The 23658-nt window shown below is 41.4% G+C and overlaps 3 protein-coding genes and 1 non-coding gene across 9 annotated transcripts in view; 3 read left to right on the top strand and 1 right to left on the bottom strand.

Moving 5' to 3' along the window:
* Nucleotides 1-4155: 4155 nt before the first annotated feature.
* On the top strand, nt 4156-16194 carry atg9a (ATG9 autophagy related 9 homolog A (S. cerevisiae)). Its single transcript, XM_086183006.1, has 20 exons — nt 4156-4317; nt 4625-4680; nt 5884-6035; nt 6144-6187; nt 6354-6418; nt 6549-6698; nt 7178-7319; nt 7432-7572; nt 8744-8864; nt 8978-9153; nt 9235-9357; nt 10495-10682; nt 11816-11969; nt 12134-12313; nt 12883-13095; nt 13191-13423; nt 13689-13806; nt 13899-14163; nt 14495-14643; nt 14730-16194. The coding sequence occupies exons 3-20, from the start codon at nt 5933-5935 to the stop codon at nt 14736-14738; spliced, it is 2574 nt and encodes an 857-aa protein (XP_086039132.1). The 5' UTR covers nt 4156-4317; nt 4625-4680; nt 5884-5932; the 3' UTR covers nt 14739-16194.
* Nucleotides 16195-16534: 340 nt separating this feature from the next.
* Nucleotides 16535-16607, top strand: trnak-uuu (transfer RNA lysine (anticodon UUU)). The gene has a single exon. It is a non-coding gene; the product is annotated as a tRNA-Lys (tRNA).
* Nucleotides 16608-16992: 385 nt separating this feature from the next.
* On the bottom strand, nt 16993-21341 carry c17h21orf58 (chromosome 17 C21orf58 homolog). Of its 2 annotated transcripts, XM_086183090.1 has the most exons (7): nt 21297-21341; nt 21116-21164; nt 20848-20921; nt 20154-20327; nt 17757-17847; nt 17545-17678; nt 16993-17451 (listed from the first exon to the last, which is right to left on the bottom strand). In XM_086183090.1, the coding sequence occupies exons 2-7, from the start codon at nt 21147-21149 to the stop codon at nt 17233-17235; spliced, it is 726 nt and encodes a 241-aa protein (XP_086039216.1). In that variant the 5' UTR covers nt 21150-21164; nt 21297-21341; the 3' UTR covers nt 16993-17232. The 2 variants fall into 2 exon arrangements, with proteins under 2 accessions (XP_086039216.1, XP_086039217.1); XM_086183091.1 differs by lacking the exon at nt 21116-21164 and having other exon boundaries at nt 21297-21340.
* An 805-nt stretch (nt 21342-22146) lies between these two features.
* pcnt (pericentrin) overlaps nt 22147-23658 on the top strand; it is a 35125-nt gene continuing 33613 nt past the window's right edge. For 4 of the 5 annotated variants that reach the window (XM_086181983.1, XM_086181980.1, XM_086181979.1 and 1 more), the window contains exons 1-2: nt 22147-22308; nt 23081-23110. In XM_086181983.1, the coding sequence (XP_086038109.1) occupies nt 22261-22308; nt 23081-23110 (78 nt within the window). In that variant the 5' untranslated portion in view covers nt 22147-22260. The remainder of the gene's footprint in view (nt 22309-23080; nt 23111-23658) is intronic. The other variant, XM_086181981.1, reaches the window with a different exon arrangement.

The raw sequence follows: 23658 nt of genomic DNA, 5'->3' as shown, positions 1-23658 counted from the left end.
ATTTCCCTCCCCCACAACACCCCCCACCCTTCTCTACCCACGCCCCCACCTGCCATGCCCCACCCCCACTCTGACTAACCCAGCACCTCCCATGGGTTGTATGGCAGCATGACAGCACGTCTTTGGACCACATTAGCTATCAATGCAACCCCCTAATTCCCAGCAGACAGTTGGGTAATTTAATCAGTCTGCCATAGCCTGCAGTGGAACTTAAATGATTACACACACACACACACACACACACACACACACACACACACACACACACACACACACGTGTGCGCGTGCACACACACATCCATTTCACACAAATTGTAAACAAGAGGTGATAGAAGAGATCATTTAATTTAGATCTTTATGGGGTTGTGTTAATAAACCATAAGGGGGGAAAGGAGCCAAACTCTGAGCACTGATTGTACAACAGAAGTGAATGTTGACCTGTTAGTTTTTGGATTTGGTGACCAAAGTGATCATATTTGGATAAGCACGTGGAACTCAGGATGCATCCATAGGTCACATTAAACTGGATGCTGATTTGGCAGGCAAAATTACAATTTGATCAAATTGTTCGAAGCAGGAAAACTCCCCAGGACAAGATCGTAGATGTAGGTGACCAGATGCATGAAACTCTGCCCATGTGCGCACAAACAGAAACATCAGTTTACTGAGCTAACTAATGATATGTAAACTATAAAATATATGAAAAGTGTTATCAACAAAGGCCTGTGAAACTGAATGGCTATACAGTTTTATTTGCACGTATGAGCAGACCCGTATTATTACAGGGACAGTAATATTTGGAAACAGTTCAGAACAGGGTTTAGCCTCATGAAGATTTATTGTGTTGGGATCAAAATATTTGAAGTGATGCATAGAAACTTTTACCCGGATTTCAATTTGATGTCTCTCAGAGGAACAATTTTGGAAATTGGCTTGAGCTGGCTGATCGACTTCCCTCAAGACTCCTGTGGATTGGCATTGCTTATCTGCTGCTGTGTCCAGTCATTCTGGTGTGGCAGATTCTCTCTGCCTAAGGAGCCAAACTCTGAACGCTGACTGTATGGTACAAGCAGATGATGACCTGTTAGTTTGTGGATTGGGTTTTGGAGACAGAAGTTATTATATTTGGATAAGCGTGTAGATTTCGAGTTACATCCTAACGTCAAATTAACTGTGATAATAAACTGTTCTGCACTGTTGGTATTGATACAAGCTGCACTAGCATCACCAGTGGCTAGGCTAGCAACACTGGGGTTACTGCTGGCTCTGTCAGAAATGGTAGTGGAAGCCCCAGAGGAAGCTGATATTTTGGAGCCATTTCTTCATATTTGTTCAAGTTAGACAACACATTTGGAACTATAGGGGGGAACTGAACATCCTTTGGGAGCAACCCTAGAAGACTCAACTGCAATCCCACTCCCCATCTGTGTGTCAGGTGCTTTAGTGTAAAATGTGAAGTCAGAGGAAATCCGAGGAAGAGAAGGGGGCAGGTCTTCAGAATGCAGATGGAAAAAAAAACACAAAACACTTGCTTGTTTTCGATCAAGGATTTTGAGGATACTTCACTATTTTATGGTGTACCTTAACTGTGTGTAACCCCAGTTTGGAGATGTAGGACTAAGGTATAATATTCTCATAGACTTTTATGTGATTCAGACATCTTTTGAAACCAATGTGGGCCCCCCCTGTGGTTATTAGAAACAATGCAGATTTAAACACCCACAGCCACTGGCTTCACTCTTCAGACTGACTAAATCAACCAATCAAGTTTCATGTTCATTTTAAGATACTGTACCATTTCATTCACTGTAAATAGTTGTTTTTTTTGGGGTGGGGGGTGGGAGGGAGTCAGACCAGAAAAACTAAACTTCCTTGAATCGTGTCCAACTTGTGTCCATCTGTAATGCTACACCATCCATCCATCCATCCATCCATCCATCCATCTTCTTCCGCTTATCCTGTAAAGGGTCACGGGGGGGCTGGAGCCTATCCCAGCAGCCTTCAGGCGAGAGGTGGGGTTCACCCTGGACAGGTCACCAGTCCATCACAGGGCCAACACATAGAGACAGACAACCATTCACTCTCACAGTCACACCTACGGTCAATTTAGAGTATCAATCAGCCTCGTCCCCTCTTGATGTCTTTGGACTGTGGGAGGAAGCTGGAGTACCAGAGAGAACCCACACAGGAACAGGGAGAACATGGAGACTCCACACAGAAAGACCGCGCCTCGAACCTGGAACCTTCTTGCTGTGAGGTGACAGTGCTGACCACTGCACCACCGTGCCACACATTGCTTGTAAAAATTAAATAAAGTAATTAAACCAAAAACTCCAGAGATCATTCATCAGATGTATCAAAAGCATACACAGAATGACATTTCAGTTACTGCTTGGTGTTTATCAGCAAGTGAGCTCTGCTGTGACAGACCTTTCTACTGGATTAAATTGAATGAAGTCTAATCCTAATCACAACAGATTAAATTACCCAGATCACTATAATAGCTTGATTACACTGACTCCCACCAACTCCAAAGACCCCTACACACAACACACAAACTGATGTGCCATCATGTATGGTTTTATTGTAGGAGGAAGGAGAAGGTGACAGAGCCAGAGAAGCAAGCTAACAAACTGGAAATAAATTTGTGTGCGCGCGCGTGCATGCATGCGTATGTGTGTGTGTGTGTGTCAAGTGCCTCTCTGTGGTCCAACAATCAAAGTGTTTCTGAAAACTTAATCTAAATAGACGTGTGTAACTAATTTAGCTCTGCTGAGGAAAAAGGTTCAGTACACAAAGGTGCGTACATACAGCCGACATAAATACACAGTGATTGGTATTAACAGTGAAACTAATGCAGTGACACAGTAAACAAAAGCCCAGCTGTCACTCCAGAGGCTTAACAATCATCTATGAATATGCAAAACAGTACAGAAGGTGAGCTTGGCTCTCCTAACGTTCACCTTGCTACTGTGGAGTCAGCTCTCTCCTCTGCTTGAGGCTCTAAAAATTAAGGTGCATAGACAAAGAAAAGTTTGAGGGGACCATTTTTGACATTAGTTTGTATTATTAACTGAACAAAAATGTTATTTTTCTTAATTTCAGAGTCTAAATCTGAGTCAGGGTTCATTTCAAACCAATCACCTTTACAATCGAGCAACAAATACTTCACAAAGATGAACTTGTTCTTGACTACATGTTCATATATAAAGCACATTTGTTTAATCATATTGAGGAAATGTGCAAATACTGATTTAAGTTCTTACAACAACTACAGTTGTGAGCTATTATTTAGTGTATGAATTGCAAGACAAATCAATGCTAATTGAAAATAATGCATTCACTCAAGCTCCTTTGTGTACAAATTTGATGCACAATACACAAGTAAAGGGATAAATTAGCATCACAACGCCTCCTTACATGCTGTTTACACAGTAAAAGACCTGAAATAGTATTAAATAAACATAACATGGTAATTTAATACTGACATCCTGCTGCATAATGAATACTTCTGCATCTGTTACATCAATATGACTTCTTTTATCACTGATGAGTTTGTATTATTGATGACCAAAGGGGACAGTTATTTCTTGTTTTATTATAAGGTAGGCTACTCCACATATAATCAAAACAGGGGTGGATGGAACAATCCTAATATATCAATATTGTGATGTTAAATCTTGTTACTTTCTCCCACATGAAAATATATAAGCATAGAGGAAAAATGTCTGTATCAGGACTGTGACGCTGTATTTACTTGGTGTCAGACAAAAACCAAATTTGGCGGCATCAAGCCCCCCTCATCTAAAATTATATTTAAAGTTTTGTCAGAACACAATAAATCCCTAAATTAGTGTAATCTAAATTTATTTTAGTTCAGCTCTGCGTGACTATCAGATATCATTAAGGAATGTTTTTGTATACTTTCCTTTCCTTGCTCCTCTGACAGCGTTGTAGTACTACAAATAACAACCAGGCGGTGGTACTAGTCACACATTTAAGGAGACAAACAAGAGAGAATGTGAAGAGGCCATCATGGAAGCTCATACAGGGCGTGTCACAGCGGCAAACACACTCAGAGCCCGCCTCTACACAAATATGATTGGCTAGTCGCTCCAATGACGTCAAACTCACTTTCTGATTGGATGGTGTCCCTGTCTGTTCGCTGTCACTGAGACGCCACACTCTGAGCTGTTTCGAAAATGAAACTGGCTCATGGTTGATTTCTAGGAAGTCGCAAACGAATAAAATAGCTAAGATAGAAACCCAGGGATTCTCAGTTCCTAACGGACTCACTGGAGTCATCGAACAGTGACGGTAAGCAGTCCGAGCGGAGGGATTTCGGCGATAAGGGGATGTTTTTGTGAGAAAGGCAGGCCTGTGCTGTCAAACCACGACAACAACACCTGATTAGGCTCCCTCTTATTTTGGCTTGAACGTGTCACTGCTTATACTTGTGCAGCATAAATTCATTCAGATTTAAGCTGATTTTGACCTGTTGAATGAGCTTTGAACTGCATATGTCGAAATATGACTCAACGCCCTGCCCTCCAGTTTGTTCTAGGTAAGAGAAGAAGAACATTGGGAAGTATTTATGGAAGTGTATCTTACTTTTTCATTTTAGGTGGGAATGTTGAGTAAACATCAGAGCTGGAGAGGACGTACTGTACTGCCATGAAGGTAAGCATGTTTCTGTGGCTGACATTTAAAGCTGGGCTCTGTGACTATGTGGTTTGTACAGGTTGGAGGTGTTCACAGTTAATGAGGCATCAGGTTAAATTTACCTGCAGTATAAGTACTTCAGTCGGGAGTGATTGCAGTTTTTTGCATTCACAAATTTGAGTTAGTATTATATTATTGCTCTTGAGCAGGTTAAAGGTAATACAGGTCACTTTTTGTTATCTTTTACTGAGTACCTGCCAAATCTCATTGTTTTTTTCATTATTTTTGTGTATGCTATACTAATTTCCGTGCAATCAATGTGTTGAATCAAACTTAAAGGACTGTATTTGTTCATATTATCATATTAATTGAAGGCTTTTCACCACATGTACTTTGAGAAATCTCTCCTCCTCAGTGCACACACAATTTATTTCAGTGAGCCTCAGTCAGGTTGGATGTATAGGAGCGTGACCCCAGTGACCCTTCATGTAGCTTTTGTGCAACTATCCAGAGCTATAAGGAGGAACAGCATGGATCATTCTGATAAAGACACATGACTTACACTTATTATTACCTCCACTTAGGAGTGTTTTCAGTGATTGTTTGGGAGGAAAACTAACTGGTTTCCACTTTGGTGGAGGGGTGTTATTTTTCCTCTTAAAATTTGGAGGAACTCCATTTGACATTGTGAAAATTTGCATTTATTTGCATTTATTTTGCACTGTGTTGGCTGAGGTTCTGCTTCCCCACAGAATCACGCGTTAATAAAGCATGAAATCTTACACGTGTGTCCACATAGGAGAGGGGGAAATGTGATCCGATTTTCATTGTCTGCATCAGACAAAGTGGTTTCGGTCTTCTATAGCTGATATCCTTTAATTTTTATGAACTGCAATCTCTGGATTTACTCAGGACTTAAAAATAAAAACATTCAGTTTGTGGTTTTTTTGTGGTTGGCAAATTTTTAAAAATGCCTTCTTGGTGAGAGAAGTCCGAGTTGAATGGCCTAACAGCTTCAACTTGACAGAAACACTACAGTAAGTTAGACAGCCGCTCCGCGCAGGCAGGCAGATGATTATGGGGATGTTTCACGTTTAAAGCCGAGTTAATGTCAAAATAAAAAATGTCCCTTTTTCCTGTCTGTTACATTTTGTAATTTTCAAATCCCCGCCTCTTTTTCTTGTCACTGCTTTTTCCCCTCCCGTCACTTCTCACTACCAGTCTGTAGCAGAGGGCTTGACTACCTGGTGAGACTGAGGCTGCTGTCACTATGGCGCACTTTGACACAGAGTACCAGCGCCTGGAGGCGTCCTACAGTGACTCTCCCCCCGGAGAGGAGAACCTGCTGATGCATGTGCCAGAAGGAGCTAAGTGTACGACACACTCGTATACACAAATCGCACAAACAATTCCTTCTTTCGCGCACTACCAGTGATGCATATTAATAACAGAATTTCTAATTTGTAATTAATGCTTTGCAGCTCAATGGCACCACATAGAAAACCTGGACCTGTTTTTCCAGAGGATATCCTTTTAGGTGATCTGTTCATGTATTTCTTACACGCTACGCGTTCAGTGCCGAGGGACAATGTGAGAATAATCTGATATTGTTTCTTAAATTAAGAATAGTACTTTCCTCTGCTTTAATCATATTTTTGTTGAACACTACAATAATCCTTAACGTCCTTTACGTGTATAATCTGCATCAGAAGAATGGATTCACCTGTATGCTGCTGGGAGAGATCTTTGAGCTGGTGTATGTATCTGTTTAATAACACGTTGTTTAGAAGATATTTTTCCGTGGATTGTCCCTGTCAAGGGAATTGATTTAACTAATGAAGTTACTTTGTCTTTCTTCTACTGCCACATCTTCTTTGTCTATGCAGTCAGTTGCTGTTTGTGGTCGGCTTCACGGTGTTCCTAGCTAACTGTGTGGACTATGACATCCTGTTCGCCAACAAGTTTGTAAATCACACAGATTCATCGAAGGTCACCTTGCCTGATGCCTTCCTCCCCGTGGATGTCTGCAGCGCCTGGTGAGTGAGACACAACGTCGAGCAAATTCATTTAAGGCAGAGAATCTTTTTGGGGGATGTACTTTGTAACGGAGATGCTGCCGAATGGTTCTCAGCCTGGGGTTCGCAAGCCTAATGTGGGTTGGGATATAATTTCTGGGGTCTAAGAACAGATGTATGAAAAAACATTTGCCTGGAAACTGTAACAGTGATATTAGTTGTCATGGCATTGATTTTGTCGAGCGTGAGAGTCTGCTTACATTTGACAATTAACTAATGATATGTAATCTAAAAAAAATCTATGAAAAACGTTATTAGCGAAGCCCTGCGAAACTAATCGTCTATACTGTTTTATTCGTGTATGTGAACAGACCCATTTTCCTCAGCAAGATATTATTCAACCTTTCCTTGGGCAAAAAAAATCGCAGGAAGCAGAACTGGTTGTTTTGACTCATAAAGGTGGAGAACAGCAAAAATACATAAATCCTTTCTTCCCGAAGCATCCGAGACAATGCATTTGTCATCTTTGTGCTGATGATCTCTGGGGTGTTCTGGCTACATCGCTTGGTGAAGTTCATCTACAACGTGTGCTGCTACTGGGAGATCCGATCCTTCTACATTAACGCCCTAAAGATGACAATGGTGAGACAGGCACAGAAACAGTTTAGAACAGGATTTAGCTTCATGAAGATGTTGTTGTGCTGGAATCAAAATATTTGATGTTCAACATTTAACCCACTGTGCTTTTTTTCAGTCAGAGCTTCCCTATGCAACTTGGCAGGAGGTCCAGGCGAGGATAGTGGAGATCCAGAAGGAGCATCAGATATGCATCCATAAAAAAGAACTGACAGAACTTGACATTTACCACCGTATCCTCCGCTTCAAAAACTACATGGTTTGTAGAAACTTTTCCTGGATTTTGATTATTAAAAAATAATTGTTGAGAAAGAGCCTGTGAGAAGTTCCAAATGTGGGTTTTCGATACATTTTTTTTAAAACGCTCACAAGCTCTAGCTGATAAACTTCGATTTAGAAATGAAAAGTTGTCAAAAATATCTAATTGTGTTTACTTTGTTGCCAGATGATGGTGTGATATTTTTTTTTCTGGGGATCTGTAGCTTGATGTAAATCAGAGGAACAACTGTTGAGAGGACTGAATCAAAGAAAGAAATACTTTTTATGTTTATTTATGTAGAATCGTTCAAAAACAGTTTGGGAGCTAAAATAATACATGTGTGGACTCATCTAGATAAGGTCTGCCATGTTCATGGGCGTCTCCTCGATCCTGGTCTCATAGAAGGTCTCTTGGAGAAGGAGGAAACTTGGAGGAGAGATGCTCACGACGAAGCATGTCATAGACACAGCCAGGGGTTCCAACAACGATCTGAGGGCATCAACTTCTCCACCTCATGGCGGATGCAGGCATAGCAGGTCACTGCCATGTGTTCATTAAGGGCCAGAACCTCCTTCTGGATTTGTTGAGCCAGCTCCTTGGTGGGGGCCCGAACCAGAGCCTGAGTGGCCCTCAGCCTCATGCTGATCTGCTGGAGGGTGGCAATGGCGAAGGTGGCAGTCTTCCCAGTGCCAGACTGGGACTGAGCAATTACATCATAACCTTTAATGCAAGGTATGATGGCTTTCTTCTGTATAGCAGAAGGCTTCTCTAAGCCATATGCATAAATCCCCCGAAGCAGCTCCTCACGCGGGTTCATCTCATCAAACTGTCCACTGTGTGATTGCGGTTGCTTTCAGTGACATCTGCTCTATGACGGTTTTCAAACTTAGCAGGCATTATTGCAAACAAGTATTAGTACGTCGAATGCCTCAAAGGTGAACAAACTGCTGTTGTTCTAAGAATCCCCAAAGGTTGGCAGTACACTATGATCTCACAATTCTGATTTTAATCATTGACTTTGATCTCTTGACTTTGGTCCCACAGCTCTGATTTTGATCTGACTTTAATCTCTGACACCCACAGCATGTCACCCAGTAGAGATGGGATGATTATCGACACTTTCAAACACTGAAATAGCGTGACCTCTAACTTGTTTCTTATAATTCTGCAGGTTGCCATGGTGAATAAATCACTCCTTCCTGTGCGCTTTCGACTTCCTTTACTTGGAGACAGCGTGTTCTACACCCGGGGTCTCAAGTACAACTTTGAGCTTATCTTTTTTTGGGGGCCAGGTGTGAGCTTATGTTTTGGCTATAATTGATTTGTACATATGTGTATTTGACTCAAATTTCAGAGGTTCTTATTTTTGCGTCTTCTGTTGTCCTTTCTCTGATTTCTTTTGCAGGCTCTCTGTTTGAGAACGAGTGGAGCCTAAAATCAGAGTATAAAAGAGGAGGAAACCGGCTTGAGCTGGCTGATCGACTTGCCTCTCGAATCCTGTGGATAGGCATTGCTAATCTGCTGCTGTGTCCAGTCATTCTGGTGTGGCAGATTCTCTACGCCTTCTTTAGTTACACTGAGGTAAATAGAGCTCAAACTCTCAACAATGCCCATTTTACTGTCAGTGGTCAAGACAGACGTTTGTTGTATGTGTTAACATAGGTAATCAAGAGAGAGCCAGGTTCTCTTGGAGCAAGATGTTGGTCTCTCTACGGTCGATGTTACTTGCGTCACTTCAATGAGTTGGACCATGAGCTCATGTCACGTCTTAGTAAAGGCTACAAGGTCAGTCGCTGTCACTGCCATAAAGCTTCTTTTCACTGAGAACCCAGATCTATACCTTTTTTACTTAATTGAATGGAAACATTAGCCCTCATGTATCAATCCAGCATAGAAACTGTTGTACATCTGAGCATAGGAGTCATTGTATGACTGGATTTGTGTGATTTATTCAACTGGTCATACCTCGCCGATCACAGATAAATACAGCGGCTGAAATCATTCACCATTTAAATCTCATCCCCCAATGTACTCTGGTTTTAGAAGCCTCACCCTTCCATTTCACCACATGGAGAAACATAATCTGATGTTTAGGAGGAACTTCTCTAACCTGGAGAAACCTTCATGTCAGCTGATCAGCCGAACCAACTAGTTTTATATGACAGCCTGAAAAGTGAATTAAAAGAAAGTCAAAACATGCAGTTTTAATTAAAACCACTGATTGCGGTCAACAGGGTTGCCATCATTAATCAAACACGCGTGGGAGAGACGCATGGCTGTGCTTGCATAGGTTGCGGCAGAGAGAGACACAGAAGCATCACTTTGAGCATCAGAACATTTAATAACATCCTGTTCACTGCAATACTGAGCAGAACCCCACAGGCATGTCACTCCCCCGCTGAGCACGACAATCATCTGTCCTGTAATAGCCTGACGCACCCCCACTTGTTACCCGTGTACACATTAGGACTGTTGAACTTGTGCTCTTGCTCTGTAGCAGAGTTCATCATGTACTGAATATATTATCTGAATGTAAAGCAGTGTCGGTAACCAGAGAGGCAATGACTCCTCCCTCCTATTGCCTGTGTCAAGGCGATAACCATAAGCTATATTTTTATTCATGTTGTATGAGCTGCATGTTCTTAGATGACCATCAGAAGCATCCTCTGACTCCTCCTGGTCTGCTGAAAATTTGCACACAGGATCTCAGAGCTAACCCTGAGCTCAGATTTGATTGTAGCCTCCGCTCATTTCCACAGTGATAAATGAGATTTGTATTGGAATGACCAGACCGCCAATGCTCGCCCATTTCCTGTCATACATTAGTTTGATAAATGAGGGCAAGTGTTGCTGTGAAGAAGAATGGAGTTGATAATTAAATCTGTTTTTTCCTCTGTTTTTTTTTTTCCCTTTTTCATTTAGGCTGCATCCAAGTATATGAACTGTTTCCTCTCGCCACTGCTGACTGTAGTGGCCAAAAACGTTGCATTTTTTGCTGGGTCTCTTCTTGCAGTCCTTATCGCCTTGACCATTTACGACGAGGACGTGCTCGCGGTTGAACACGTCCTCTCATCCATCACACTGCTTGGAGTGTGTATCACAGTCTGCAGGTGTGGACGAGTGCATCTATAAACTACGTTCATCTCCCTAATGAGCACAAATGAGCATGATCGCTTTTTTATTCTCATTTAACCAGCTGTTTACAAACATAGAGACAAATAATTTAACGGTAAGTCAGGGTAACATATCTGTGTTAGACATATCCTTGAATTAGATGTAGAGATTGGAAAAAAGTACTTTAAAACCTCCCCAGAATCGTAATCCTCGAATGCACTTTAACATCTGATTATGCTTTATGAGAGGGTTTCCTTCCAAAAGTAACTATTAAGTCAGAGAAGTGTGTCATAAATTTAAATTTGAGTATTTATGAACATTGCCATGAGTTCATCATCAGTCAATACCAATAATACACAAGGAATTTATGTTAATTAACTAATTATGTGAGATCCTTGCTCAGAATTATTAAAACTCCAAATTTGAAGTTGAAGTATAGCGATTATGCTGTATTATCCTTTCTGTCAGGTCCATTCACGTCAAGAAACACAAGAGATGATAATGAGCTTGATTTGTTTGTTATTGTACAAATCGGCGGTATGGCTCTGTTCAGAGGAGTCCCCTGCGAATTTTTCATGAGCACCATGAAACAGGGGACCAGCAGCGTGAGGGAAGGTTCTCCCAGTTTAAGACTGGAAGAGCAAACATACCCCCGTGAACAGAGCAGCAACATGACATGGAACGAACTATGCCATGTATACACGACAAGGTGGAGCTGGGGAGGTGGAGGGTAGCAAGTTGCGAGCAGGAGCAACTGTACAGCAAATAGCAGCGGCAGCAGATAGCAGATAGCAGCAGCAGCAGCAGCAGACAGCAGCAGCAGCAGATAGCAGTAGGCAGCAGCAGATAGCAGCGATGATGCAGGCAGAGCAGCAGCCAGAAGCTAGCAGAGCGGGAGTTGAGGCCGGGTGATATTTAAGTTGAGAGGGGCCAATCAGAAGCAAGGGATTTGATCAGCTGATGCTGAGCAGCTGTGATCAGCTGATTGATCAGTTTGATTGATGGACGGGAAGCCAATAGCGCTTGACTACCACGGCCTGACAGAACTAACGCTAACGCTCAATTTATATCACTTAAGTTGCAAGATTTCAAAATGTGTTTCAAGCCACCGGTTTCTTTCTCTCCTCAGGTCATTTATTCCTGATAAGCACATGGTGTTTTGTCCTGAGCAGCTTTTGCGAGTCATCTTGGCTCATATCCACTACATGCCTGACCACTGGCAGGGCAATGCACACAGATATGAGACCCGGGACCAGTTCTCCCAGCTCTTCCAGTACAAAGCAGTGAGTACAAATACCGGACCTTGAAATAAATATTAACCCAACAACATTCAACTCGTTCAAATTGCCATAGAACCCTCTAATGGTAGGATGATGGCAGGATATTGGTTTCATCCAGCATTTTGTACGATGCGGTCACTGGCCTCTCTGTGTCTGTTTGCTGGCAGGTGTTTATTCTAGAGGAGCTGCTGAGTCCAGTGGTGACACCCATCATCCTTATCTTCTGTCTGAGGAGGAAGTCTCTGGAGATCATTGACTTCTTCAGGAACTTCACTGTAGAGGTGGTCGGGGTGGGAGACACTTGCTCCTTTGCTCAGATGGACATCAGGCAACATGGACATCCTGCGGTGAGGAACTGCCACATGAAGTGCAACTATACAAACACACACTGAATACACAGATCGTCCTAATCTGTAAATAATGTGTCATGTATAGGTGGGTTGAGTTACAGACTGGAGATAAACCAGTTTACCAGCATATTCTGTTTCTTAGGGCATTTAAGATGGCTACCATTAAGTATTGTATTTGTAATGTTGCAGTTACACTAAAATGTAATTAATAAACAACTCTAAATACAGCAAACGCAAGTTTCTAGCCTATGTGACAGTATTTGACTAAGAACTCATGGATAAGGAACTCTGCTATAGCTATTATTATTTCTAGTATAATACTTGTTATACTTGTTATAAGTTTGAACATCCTGGTGCATGGCCTATTTTAGTTCCCTCTGAAGAATGTACTAGTACAATAGTAAGGGTTTCCTCTGTATACATGTGCTGCTAAAACAATAATTTGATGTCCCATCCTTGAGGTACTTTCTGTTTAGTGTCCTACTTGCTTGTATCTGAGAAAGTACAAAGTAAGTGTATGAGAGTGTTGTGTATCTCTGAGTTGACGTTCTGTCCTCCCTCTACAGTGGATGTCAGAAGGGAAGACGGAGGCGTCCATCTACCAACAGGCAGAGGACGGGAAGACAGAATTGTCTCTGATGCACTTTGCTATCACCAACCCTCAGTGGCAGCCTCCACAGGAGACCACCCATTTCATCAGCCAGCTAAAAGAACGAGTTCACAGAGAGGCAACTGGGCTTCCGTCAGACACTCACCCACTCTCTTTCTCAGAGTCTGAAGTACGGTGATAAACATTCTAGCTTTAGTAACACAGTGGTGATGAGTTACATTTCTGGAAAAACTGGACTGACTGTTATGTCTGGCTCTCTTACAGCCAAGGAGCCTCATTGCAAACCTTCTGGCCGGCCCATCTACACTTGCCTCTGTTCATTTCTGTCGAGATGGTTCTTTAGCCAATCACGCAGCAGCTGGAATAAATGACGGTGCATCTGCTTTACGCTCGCTTTCTCCAATCAGCAGCAGTCTTCACCTGAGAGGCAGCTTGAGTGCAGCTCACAGAGCTGCTGGCCACACGTCAGCCATGAGCAAGGCAATGGCTGGCTCCGGGTAGGAAAATCTCCTCTTATATGGCTAACAAAACACCTTTTCGGGTTTCATCTCTCTCTCCAACTTAAAATATCAGTCATTCTGCTATATGGAAGTTAAAAATAGATTGCCGCTCACAGCTGTGAGTAAAAATCTACCACATATATAAGATTTGTATCAGTGACCCACCAGTCTTAGATTTAAATGCAAAATTTTGTGCATCACTTCTCTGTGTTCTGCAGCCTCTCATCCTCATTCCCTTCACATATTTGTGTTTTTCCCACAGGACTGATGCCAGAACTGTGAGCTCTGGCAGCAGTGCATGGGAGGGTCAACTCACGAGTTTGGTCCTATCAGAGTACGCCTCAACCGAGATGAGCATCCATGCACTTTACATGCATGAGGTAAGTGAGTGTGTACACAAATATGATTCACTTAGGTCCCTGAATAGCTCACTATATGATATGGGATATTCTTACTTCTTGTTTCCTTATAGCTACATAAACAACAATCACGCAGCGAGCTTTCCCGTCACACGTGGCACAGACAGGAGAGCGACGAAAGCAGCGACAGCGTCCCAGACGAGGTGAGGAGCGAGCCCAACACTCGCAGCAGAAACTTCCCTCGCTCACACACCTTCCCCACCACCGTACCCAGTCCCAGTGCCATTCCCACCTCAGCTACAAGCAGTACCAATGTGGGCCAGGAGGTGGTGTCGTCACAGAGCAACAGCCAGCGCCGCCATAGTGGAACAAACATAGGTGACTATGTTTTTAGTAACTTGTCCCCATTTCACAGCAAGACAGGATTTACATACAGCGGTATTGAATTATCAGGTGTGGTTGAAAAGTATGAAAATGTTTTTCTGTTGCTGTTCTTTTTGATAGTAGTGTCACTCATTCAGAATGGGACAGAAAATGATGGATTAAAAATAGTACGTAACTGTTCCCCTTTGGTCTGGCCGAAAACTAGTTTTTATGCTATTTCAATAATTGTCTGAATCAGTTAAAAACATTGTCCAGTTTTGCGGTTGTATGCAAGATATGGCAACTATTAACACTTTCTAATGTGCCCACTGCCATTGTTTTACAGACTCTTTAGGTGCTGGTGGGGTCAAGGTTGTTAGGTCGGCTCGTGTGCCCATGGGCGGATGGGCAGAAGAGGGTCAAGCAGCAACACGACACCATGAACCACTACCAGAGGAAAGCTCAGAGGATGAGATGCCACCACACATACACAAGGTAAATGCTGTTAGTGGGTGCAGAGCAAATTAGCAAAAACATGGAAGTGCATTGCAATTAATTTTTTTTACTCCTGATCTCTTTAGGTTACATAACCAAGCCTTGCGAAGTGCCAGTTTGTCTCCCCTTACATCGTCATTGGCATCCTTGACCAAACTTTTCTCCAGGATTGACCCGATCTGACATGGTTGAAGATGGGACATGTGTGAGAGCAGTCAACCATGATCCCTTCAATCACTGAACTAATGAAAGCACCTGGACAACTTATTTCCGTCAAAGATACAGAGGCAACTTAGTGACTTACTACTTGCCTTACAAGGCAGATAGCATACATCGCTGAATCCATGGATCACAAGAGGACCTGCAGGACTAAGTTACTTCTGATAGCTACTAAAAACATCAGATTACACAACTCAATAATATCAACAAAGATAATAATGAAAGTGCATGTGTTGTAAACAGAAATGTTTTTGAACACTTCAGAATCACTCTGTGGCCAAAAATACAAATCAGTTTGCTTGAAATGTTATCACAATAACCCAAACTGTGTTGTTTGTATGGTTACCAATTTTTTTAAAAACCAAATTACACAAGAAGGGACATTTGAAGAATGTATGGTATCTCTCAAACAATGACAGCATTCACCACATGGTGTTCATAAAGATGCGGGTAGCACTGACTTTCGTTGTATCTTTCTGTCCGTGTATCAATAGCAGGTTGATCTATAGTCTATCATATGTTCTCTTTGTTAATTCGCCTTGTTTTTATTTTCTTTTTTGCATTCATTGCATTACATTGATCAAGTCCTGCAACTTCCCAAAAATGCACAGTTTGCACTAATAGATGCTTGTTTAAAATCTCATTGAAGAACAAGATATTCCGTTTGCACACGTGCACTCTGTAAATAAATGTTATTCAGGTTAATTCACTGCATACATAAACTAAATTAGATCATCAAATAGATAAATTATAAGAATTGTGATGTCTTACCTGAGAGGATGCATACATTTTGATTTGATTTTATTATTATTTTTATTGTTTATTAAACACAAGGTTGTCTTAAGCATGTTATATTGACTTATGTGCCATATAAAAAGCCTTCAAGCACAAGTGCATGACCATCAGCCTCTAATTCTACTCAAGTTATCATTAGACCACAAGAATATCATGACCAACCTCCTTTTCATGCATGACCGCCATTCATAGGCCTACACATTTCTTAGAAGAGCAAATGCACTTTAGTACTTTGTTAATGCAGAAGGTGTCATTTAACTGTTTGTATGTATTTTTTTAAATCATTTTATTTATCAGAGGAATGTGCCATGGCGGTTTGTTTCAAATTATTTATCAGGGTTGTTGTTTCCTGTCGTGCTTTTTAATGGGATTAAGAGGCAGTAGGTGTCAAAATGCCAGACTTATGTCATGGTCAAGGGTGCTGTCATACAGTGTGGTAATGTAAGCGTAGAAGTGGTTCTTGTCCTTTTCATGTGTTTTAGACCCTGTAAAAAAATGTTACCATTTGTACATATGTAAATTCATCCATTAAAATTGAGGAAGTTGTTTTGTGTATATATTGTAAGAACAACCATAGTAAATATATTTCCTCCATTAGTATTCAGCCAATGCTTCAAATAGTTACAACCGTAAATACAAGAATACCTCAATGCGTTACTCAGAAGACGTTACCATGTTTGCTAGCACGTTTAGCATGTGCTAGCTAGCATGAAGCACTCCGGCTTGTTCAGCATGCTAGCAGAACGCAGAAATTCAGGAAGCTAGACGCATATAGAACGGTACTGTTGGGGCACCTACGAAAACATATCGTTTTTGCGACGAAAGGCCAGTCAACGATGACGTGTTTATATATGTAGCGTGTTTGACCTGTGCCAGAGCCCGGATAGCTCAGTCGGTAGAGCATCAGACTTTTAATCTGAGGGTCCAGGGTTCAAGTCCCTGTTCGGGCGATATGTTTTTTTAAGTTTCCTCAGGTCCTCTCCAGTAACTCATTTTCGTGACATACTGGCCCCATAGCTAGTATCATCAAAAGCTTCTATTTTAAGCCAAAAAGCGTGCGTAATACGGTGATTTACGAAACACATAGTCAGGTTGTAAGTAACTTTACATGTGAAGTTGATATGCCTTTACATTCATTTTTAAAAATCACTTTAGTCAAATCACTGTCAGCTTAACTGTTACACACCTTAACAAGCTTATGCCACAATGTCAGACACCCACCACTGAACAAGCGTTTGCATTTTCAGCTGAACAGCAATTATGGGGTTTATTTTGTCTCCCAAAACAGCAGTAAGTTATTAAAACATTCAAAATGAACCTTCAGTTCGTGGGTTTTGTGTTTTCTGGTGTTAAATACCAGGTTGTGTTGGTTAAAATGTAATAAGTGTCTCTTTTTCGTGCATCATTTGTACATCTCTCATAAACCTGTAGTTTTCGTTTGCTTTTAATTTCTAGGATTTTTATGATTGATCAGCTGTATATCTATTATTGTGTGTATGCAGAGACATCACGGTGCTTAGAATCCTTCAGAGACACATGACAGTTCAATAAATTACATAAGTGCTGTCAAAAACCCTACACATTGAGTGGTGGGAATGTAAAGGGTGCAGCTCCAAGGGGTGCTGATGGTCCTTCTGCTTGTCCTGCTGGGACTGATGGGAGCCATGATGGAGAGAAGCTGAGAGGAGGCAGCTGTGCTGCTGCAGGGGGAGGACCATTGTGGCGGTGGTAGAGAGTGCTCTCCCTTGGTTTAGCCTCCGGCTTTACAGAAAAGGATGTTCCCTGGTATCCATCCTGGAAATATATATTTGTGAATTTGCTTTTTAAAAAAAGAGTAATCATTGTGTTTGGGTAACTTCACTGGATATGTAAATAATTAATGTGTACCTGCCCAAGATATGGAGTGTGTGTGGCACAGGGCCCGGACCCTCCAGGTGGGATAGTCATGGCTTTCAGCATCATATTGTGCATTATGATTTGGTGGATCTGGGCATTTTGCATCAGCATCAGTTCCACCATGCCTAAAGACAGAGCACCCAAACATAGAAACATACGAATACAGATTCACATGACAAGAGATGTTTACTTTTGTTACATACCCTCTTTTATGCTGCTTGAACCTGATGTGGGATATGTTTGTGGCAGAGGAATCGGAGGCTGCTGTATGATGATGGCAGGCCTCTGGGGTAACTTAAGTGAGAAACAGAGAAAGAAAGTGATTTATTGTTTCTTTGAAATATTTAATTTACACAATTATATAAATACACACTACCAGTCAAAAGTTCGGACACGCCTTCTCATTCCATGTTTTTTCTTTATTTTTTACTAATTTCTAAATTGTAGCTACATAGTGAAGACATCAAATATATGAAGCAAGATATATGGGACTGTAGGCTGCACGGTGGTGCAGTGGTCAGCGCTGTGGCCTCATAGTTAGAAGGTCCCGGCTTGGGCACGGGATCTCTCTGTGTGGAGTTTGCGTGTTCTCTCTGTGCCAGTGTGGGTTCTCTCCAGGTACTCTGGCTTCTTCACACCATCCTAAGACATGCAATTGGGGACTAGGCTGATGGGACATTCTGAATTGACCATAGGTGTGAATGGTTGTTTGTCTCTCTACGTTGGCCCGGTGATGGACCTATCCAGGGTGAACCCCGCCTCTCGCCCGTTGATGCTGGGATAGGCTCCAGCCCCCCCCCGTGACCCTTAATGTAGCAATAAGCGGAAGACAATGGATGGATATATGTAGCAAAGAAAAAAATGTTAAATATGTTTCATACTTTAGATTCCTCAAAGTAGGCATCCTTTGCTGACAGCGCTCCAAACCCTTGGCCTCCCTTCAATGAGCTTCATGATGTTGTCAGCTGAAATGGTTTTCACTTCTCAGGTTCGCCTTGTCAGGGTTCATTTGTAGACCTTCTTGCCTTCTGAATGTGGTTGGGACCATCAGTTGTGTTGTGCAGAAGTCAGGTTGGTACACAGCTGACAGCCCTGTTTGACAACTGTTGGAGTTCATATTACAGCAAGAACCAGTCGGCTAAGTAAAGAGACACGACAGTCCATCGTTACTTTAAGAACTGAAGGTCAGTCAGTCTGGAAAATTGCAAAAAATTTGAATGTGTCCCCACATGTAGTCACAAAAACCATCAAGCAGTACGATGAAACTGGCTCACATGAGGCCAGTACCCCAGCAGTTAACAGCACCTCAGATTAGAGTCCAGATGAAAGCCTCACAGAGTTCTAGTAGCTGACACGTCTCTACATCAACTGTTCAGAGGAGACTGAGCCAATCAGGCCTTTATGGTCTAACAGCTGCTAAGAAACCACTAGTGAGGAAAAGCAACAAGCAGAAGAGATTTGTTTGGGCCAAGAAACTCAAGGAATGGACATCAGACCAGTGGAAATCTGGGCTTTGGTCTGATGAGTCCACATTTGAGATCTTTGGTTCCACCCATCATGTCTTTGTGCGATGCAGAAAAGGTGAACGGATGGTCTCTACAGGCACGGTTCCCACCGTGAAGCATGGAGGAGGAGGTGTGACGGTGTGGGGGCTTTGCTGGTGACACTGTCGGGGATTTATTCAAAACTGAAGGCACACTGAACCAACATGGCTACCACAGCGTCCTGCAGCAACACGCCATCCCATCCAGTTTGCATTTAGTTGGACTATCATTGATTTTTCAACAGGACAACGACCTCAAACACACCTCCAGGCTGTGTAGGGGCCGTTTGACCAAGAAGGAGAGTGATGGAGTGCTGCACCAGATGTCCTGGCCTCCACAGTCACCTGACCTAAACCCAATCCAGATGGTTTAGGATGAGATGGACCGCAGAGTGAAGACAAAAAGGCCAAGAAGTGGTCAGCATCTCTGGGAACTCCTTCAAGACTGTTAGAAAACCATTTCAGGAGACGACCTCATGAAGCTCACTGAGAGAACGCCAAGAGTGAGCAGAGCACTAATCAAAGCAAAGGGGGGCTTTTTGAAGAAGCTAAAATATAAAACATGTTTCAAGGTATTTCACACTTTTTTGTTTACCACATATTTCCATATGTGTGCATTCATAGTTTTGATGCCTTCAGTGAGAACCTACATTGTGAAGTCGTGAAAATAAAGAAAAAACATTAAATAAAGAGGTGTGTCCAAACTTTTGACTTAATGTATATTTTCCTGTCCCCATACAACATTGTCACATGTCCTTAAATATACGATCTGACAATGTATCTAAATATGCTAAGTGGAATTCATTGTACGTTCTGCAAAAAGTGCAAAATCCAAATCTTGCATTGTTTTTTTTTTTTGTGTACATTATGCTTTATTGTCCTTACTGCAAATCAGTCTGGATAACAGTGCTGATTTAAATACTTGTCACTAACTTGGGAAAAAAACAAGGGCAGAAGGGGATAAGGAACGTAAAAGAGGATTCTGTTCATTAAACACACGACATGGAAACAGAGAAATAGATCCACAGGGGGATTTGGATGTTTTTGAGTGTCTCACAGTCTGCTGGAAGATGAGTGGCAGCAGAGGTGGGTCAGATGGTTGAGGTGGAAGGTTGAGTGGAGGTTGATGGAGGTGAGTTGGTCTCCTGAGTGGGAGCAGTTGAGGGGTAGAGGCTAACTGTGAGCCTTTCAGCGGCCCACCCTCTAACAAGTCCTGTAACAAGTATTCCTCCTACAAAGGCAATCAAACAACATACTCATTCTCGTAATATGTGCTCACAAATGACAGCAGCCATGACTAATATTGTGTACAATTACAATGCATCCAGTAACTTAAAGCATTTCCTTCACAAAGCTTCAAGCAGCAGCTAGAAAGTTTCTTTTAAACATGGTTCTAAAAAGGTTTGAGCGTGTCTGAGCAAGTTTTGCAGCTGTCAGTTAGCCAGGAGGGTCGCCATTAGCGTAAAAAAAAAAAAAAAAAAAAAAAAAAAAAAATATATATATATATATATTTATAAAAGGTTCTGTCATTGTACAGTTTTGCCCATAAATTGTTTTCACTGCCCCTCAAAAAGTTTTACAGGTTCAAAAATGTTTCAAAGCTTCTAAAATCTTAAGAACTTTATAAATCTTTACCCTGCATGAGTCGTGTTATCTTCACCTTAATCTTTGTCATCTTTTTTCTTTGGAAGTATAATATTTAAAACTTTGAATACAATACAATTTGAATTTAGAAAGATTTTTGTACTAACCTTCAGTTTTTGCAGTAGCTCCTGCTTTCTCCTCAGTGCATGGTGCAGTGCTTCCATCTGAATATCGTAACTTCCTGAAGAGACCAAAGCTCTCAAAGACAAAGCCCTTGTTTATCCTCTTTCATGTTAACTTTACAATCAAAGTATGTCATCCTCATATGTTCCCCAACTCTTTTTTTTTGTGGTCAAAATGTGAAACTGTTCATTTGCTTCAACAAAATGGTATTAAAATCAACAAATATACACAATGCAGAAAATATTCTCTTACTTGAAGACTGGGCAGATCCTGCTCTTTTATCCATTACGTTTTACAGTTTCTAAGAATTTCAATAGAGAATTTTTTTTTTTACAGTTTGAATGACCTAAAACTGACAATATTGAATAAAGTGGCAACAATTTCTTATTAACTATTTCCACTTGAACAAAACACAACCTTGTCTTTTACCTACCTTCGTCAGCAGTTTGTGGCTAAATCTTCTAATCTCAGCTACGGGATTGCCTTAGTAAAAGGTAGGGAAAACGAGAGAAAATATCAAACATAGCTTTCTCTGGGCTCTGGAATAAAAACAGGTGAGATAACATTATGTTTGAAATTGGAGCTACCTGGAAAAGTGACATTTGAAGTCACGCAGGCTAGATGTAAACCCTTTTGTTTAGTTAAAATACACATTGGTTACCATGGGACACATCTGTTTACCACTGGTATGACATTTCCTCTAGTTTCTAGGCTGGGGTGGGAGGGGGTGAGAGAGATTTTCTCACCATAAAAACTTGACAAATTTGTTTTAGATCACATTTTGTGTTGATAAATAATTTCGTTGACTGCTATAAGTCCCATTCTACCATCATATTATAACAACTGAAATATGTATATAAATCTGTGTGGGGCTGCAATGGACGATTGCTTAAAAAGAGACATCTCGTTTAACGATGAGAATAAGTGACACCTCAGCCATAACTACGTAGTTCTGTAGTCCCAATAAAAAGCTGGACGCTACTTGGATTTAATGACTCATGTAGAAATGTAAGCAGGTGTTTGGTGTGTTGGCAAACTGATTGGCAACAAGAGCTGTCTATCTAAGCTTGGCCACCTAACACAGCCACCCTATTGGTCACCTACATTCCAGATTTGAGAAACACAGCCGATGGGAAGTATGGCGCTGGTTCATGTGGGAACATCTACACAGCGCCCATTGGCTGAAGATGCAGAAAGCAACGATGTAATTGGTCCGTTTGTGCGGGGAAAACTCGAAAAGGGCGGAGTTGAACTTACTTGGCGGCCATATTGAATATTATCTGTTGACAGTTGTATCTAAAGGAAGCTAACTTATGCGATAAGTGAACGACTACCTACCTTTTTGTCCGATTTTGGACATTTGTGCATAATTTAGAAGGTTTTGTTTTAAACAAGAGATGGATGAAGATGAACGACAAAGAAAACTAGAGGCTGGGAGAGCTAAGGTATGTTGCTAATATGCTAATATTGAATGCTAGCAGTTAGCTTACTCTTTTGTCATAGCTCTCGTTTTTTCATCCACTCAAAATTATTTTGTGTTTCGTTTGCGTGGCCTTGCTTCTAATTGCCAGTCAAATTATAGACGCGGCTCACTTGACTCGTTTGCCGCGTATAAATGGCGGGTTATGCATTATGTTGGTGATCAGTACATTGATGGAGCAACATTAACTTCACTTGATATGATATGCACATGGACTAAGTTAGTAAAGGTCACACGTTTGCGCTCCGAACAGAGTAGATAAAACACTTAAACCACCTAGGAGATAACAGTTTTATCATGTAACATATATGTTTGCAGTGTTTTGAGTGTTGATACTGCAAATGATGCAGCAAATGCATTTCCTGTTAGAAAATAATGCCCATGCGAACGCAATATAAAAATATTTTCATGCTACGTTTTGTCATAAGTTACCACGCTGTGGAAATGGACGCTGTGTTCACTACAAAATCTGGATGAGCAAACAGTTGTTTTCTGCTTCAGTGGAAGGCCGCATTAATAATGGGCCAATAATCAAGAATGCCTGTCATTCAAGCATAGTCAAAAAATTTCGTTTCTAACAAAGTGATAGGCTTAAAGTAGATAATGAAATTGTATTTGTCATGAATAATAGTCCATCTCAACCACATATTATTTTGAAACTCCTTCCAACAGCATAAGGGTAATGTCAGTTTGTTGGATGATATTTAGGAAATAACTACCAATATTCCTTATGACAGAAACCCTCCAGCATGCCACAGAACAAGTCGGTAAGTATTAAAAGAGAACTTTCACTCATGGGAATTTGAGCTTGTGGAAATTATTCTTTTGTGATTTCTCTTTTTGCTTGGGTGGGCAATAGGGGCATATTTCTGCTTTTCTGCACTCTGTTGTGATTACTCTTGACTTGAATTTAAGCCCCCCTCCTACTATGATGAATTACTCATAACACATGTTTTTCAAGAGGCAACAGGGAAAGCTGAATATCTTCTTCAGACTGCACAACTTCTGTACACTGTCATGCTGATTGCACGCCGTCAGGTGGTGCATTGAGCCCATGAGATTTTGTAATGTGATTGTGTTGCACTTGCATCTTACATGGATGGTGTTGCTATGGTAATGCACTGCTGTCAGTTGCCTTTACTGTGCTTGGTGCATCAAAAATCTCAGATTCTTTGCTCAATTGAAAACATGCCATTACGCATTGCTACAAACCCCTGAAAAAAAATGTTGTCCTAATGTTTTCATTGTTGTTACACAATGGTAGCATTCAATTCCCCACTTGAATCTAGCCACTACACCCTGCTGTCTAGTCAGA

The sequence above is a fragment of the Aulostomus chinensis genome, chromosome 17 (assembly GCF_037954235.1).
Source record: "Aulostomus chinensis isolate RoL2024-O1b breed Wild chromosome 17, RoL_Achi_v1.0, whole genome shotgun sequence".
In the NCBI taxonomy this organism is placed as follows: domain Eukaryota; kingdom Metazoa; phylum Chordata; class Actinopteri; order Syngnathiformes; family Aulostomidae; genus Aulostomus; species Aulostomus chinensis.
Note: the sequence above shows the minus strand (reverse complement) of the source record. Positions and strands in the feature narration are given on the sequence as shown.

Bases quoted from the DNA above. Each gene is read 5' to 3' on its own strand.
- c17h21orf58 (XM_086183090.1), bottom strand. From the start codon at position 21,149: ATGGATAAAAGAGCAGGATCTGCCCAGTCTTCAA. The intron at 17,679-17,756 runs GTATGTAACAAA...CTCTGTCTTTAG, and splicing joins TTCAAGCAGCATAAAAGAGG to GCATGGTGGAACTGATGCTG. The intron at 17,452-17,544 runs GTACACATTAAT...ATATATTTCCAG, and splicing joins ACACTCCATATCTTGGGCAG to GATGGATACCAGGGAACATC.
- atg9a (XM_086183006.1), top strand. From the start codon at position 5,933: ATGGCGCACTTTGACACAGAGTACCAGCGCCTGGAGGCGTCCTACAGT. The intron at 6,188-6,353 runs ATATCCTTTTAG...AACGTCCTTTAC, and splicing joins TGGACCTGTTTTTCCAGAGG to GTGTATAATCTGCATCAGAA. The intron at 13,096-13,190 runs GTACGGTGATAA...GCTCTCTTACAG, and splicing joins TCTCTTTCTCAGAGTCTGAA to CCAAGGAGCCTCATTGCAAA.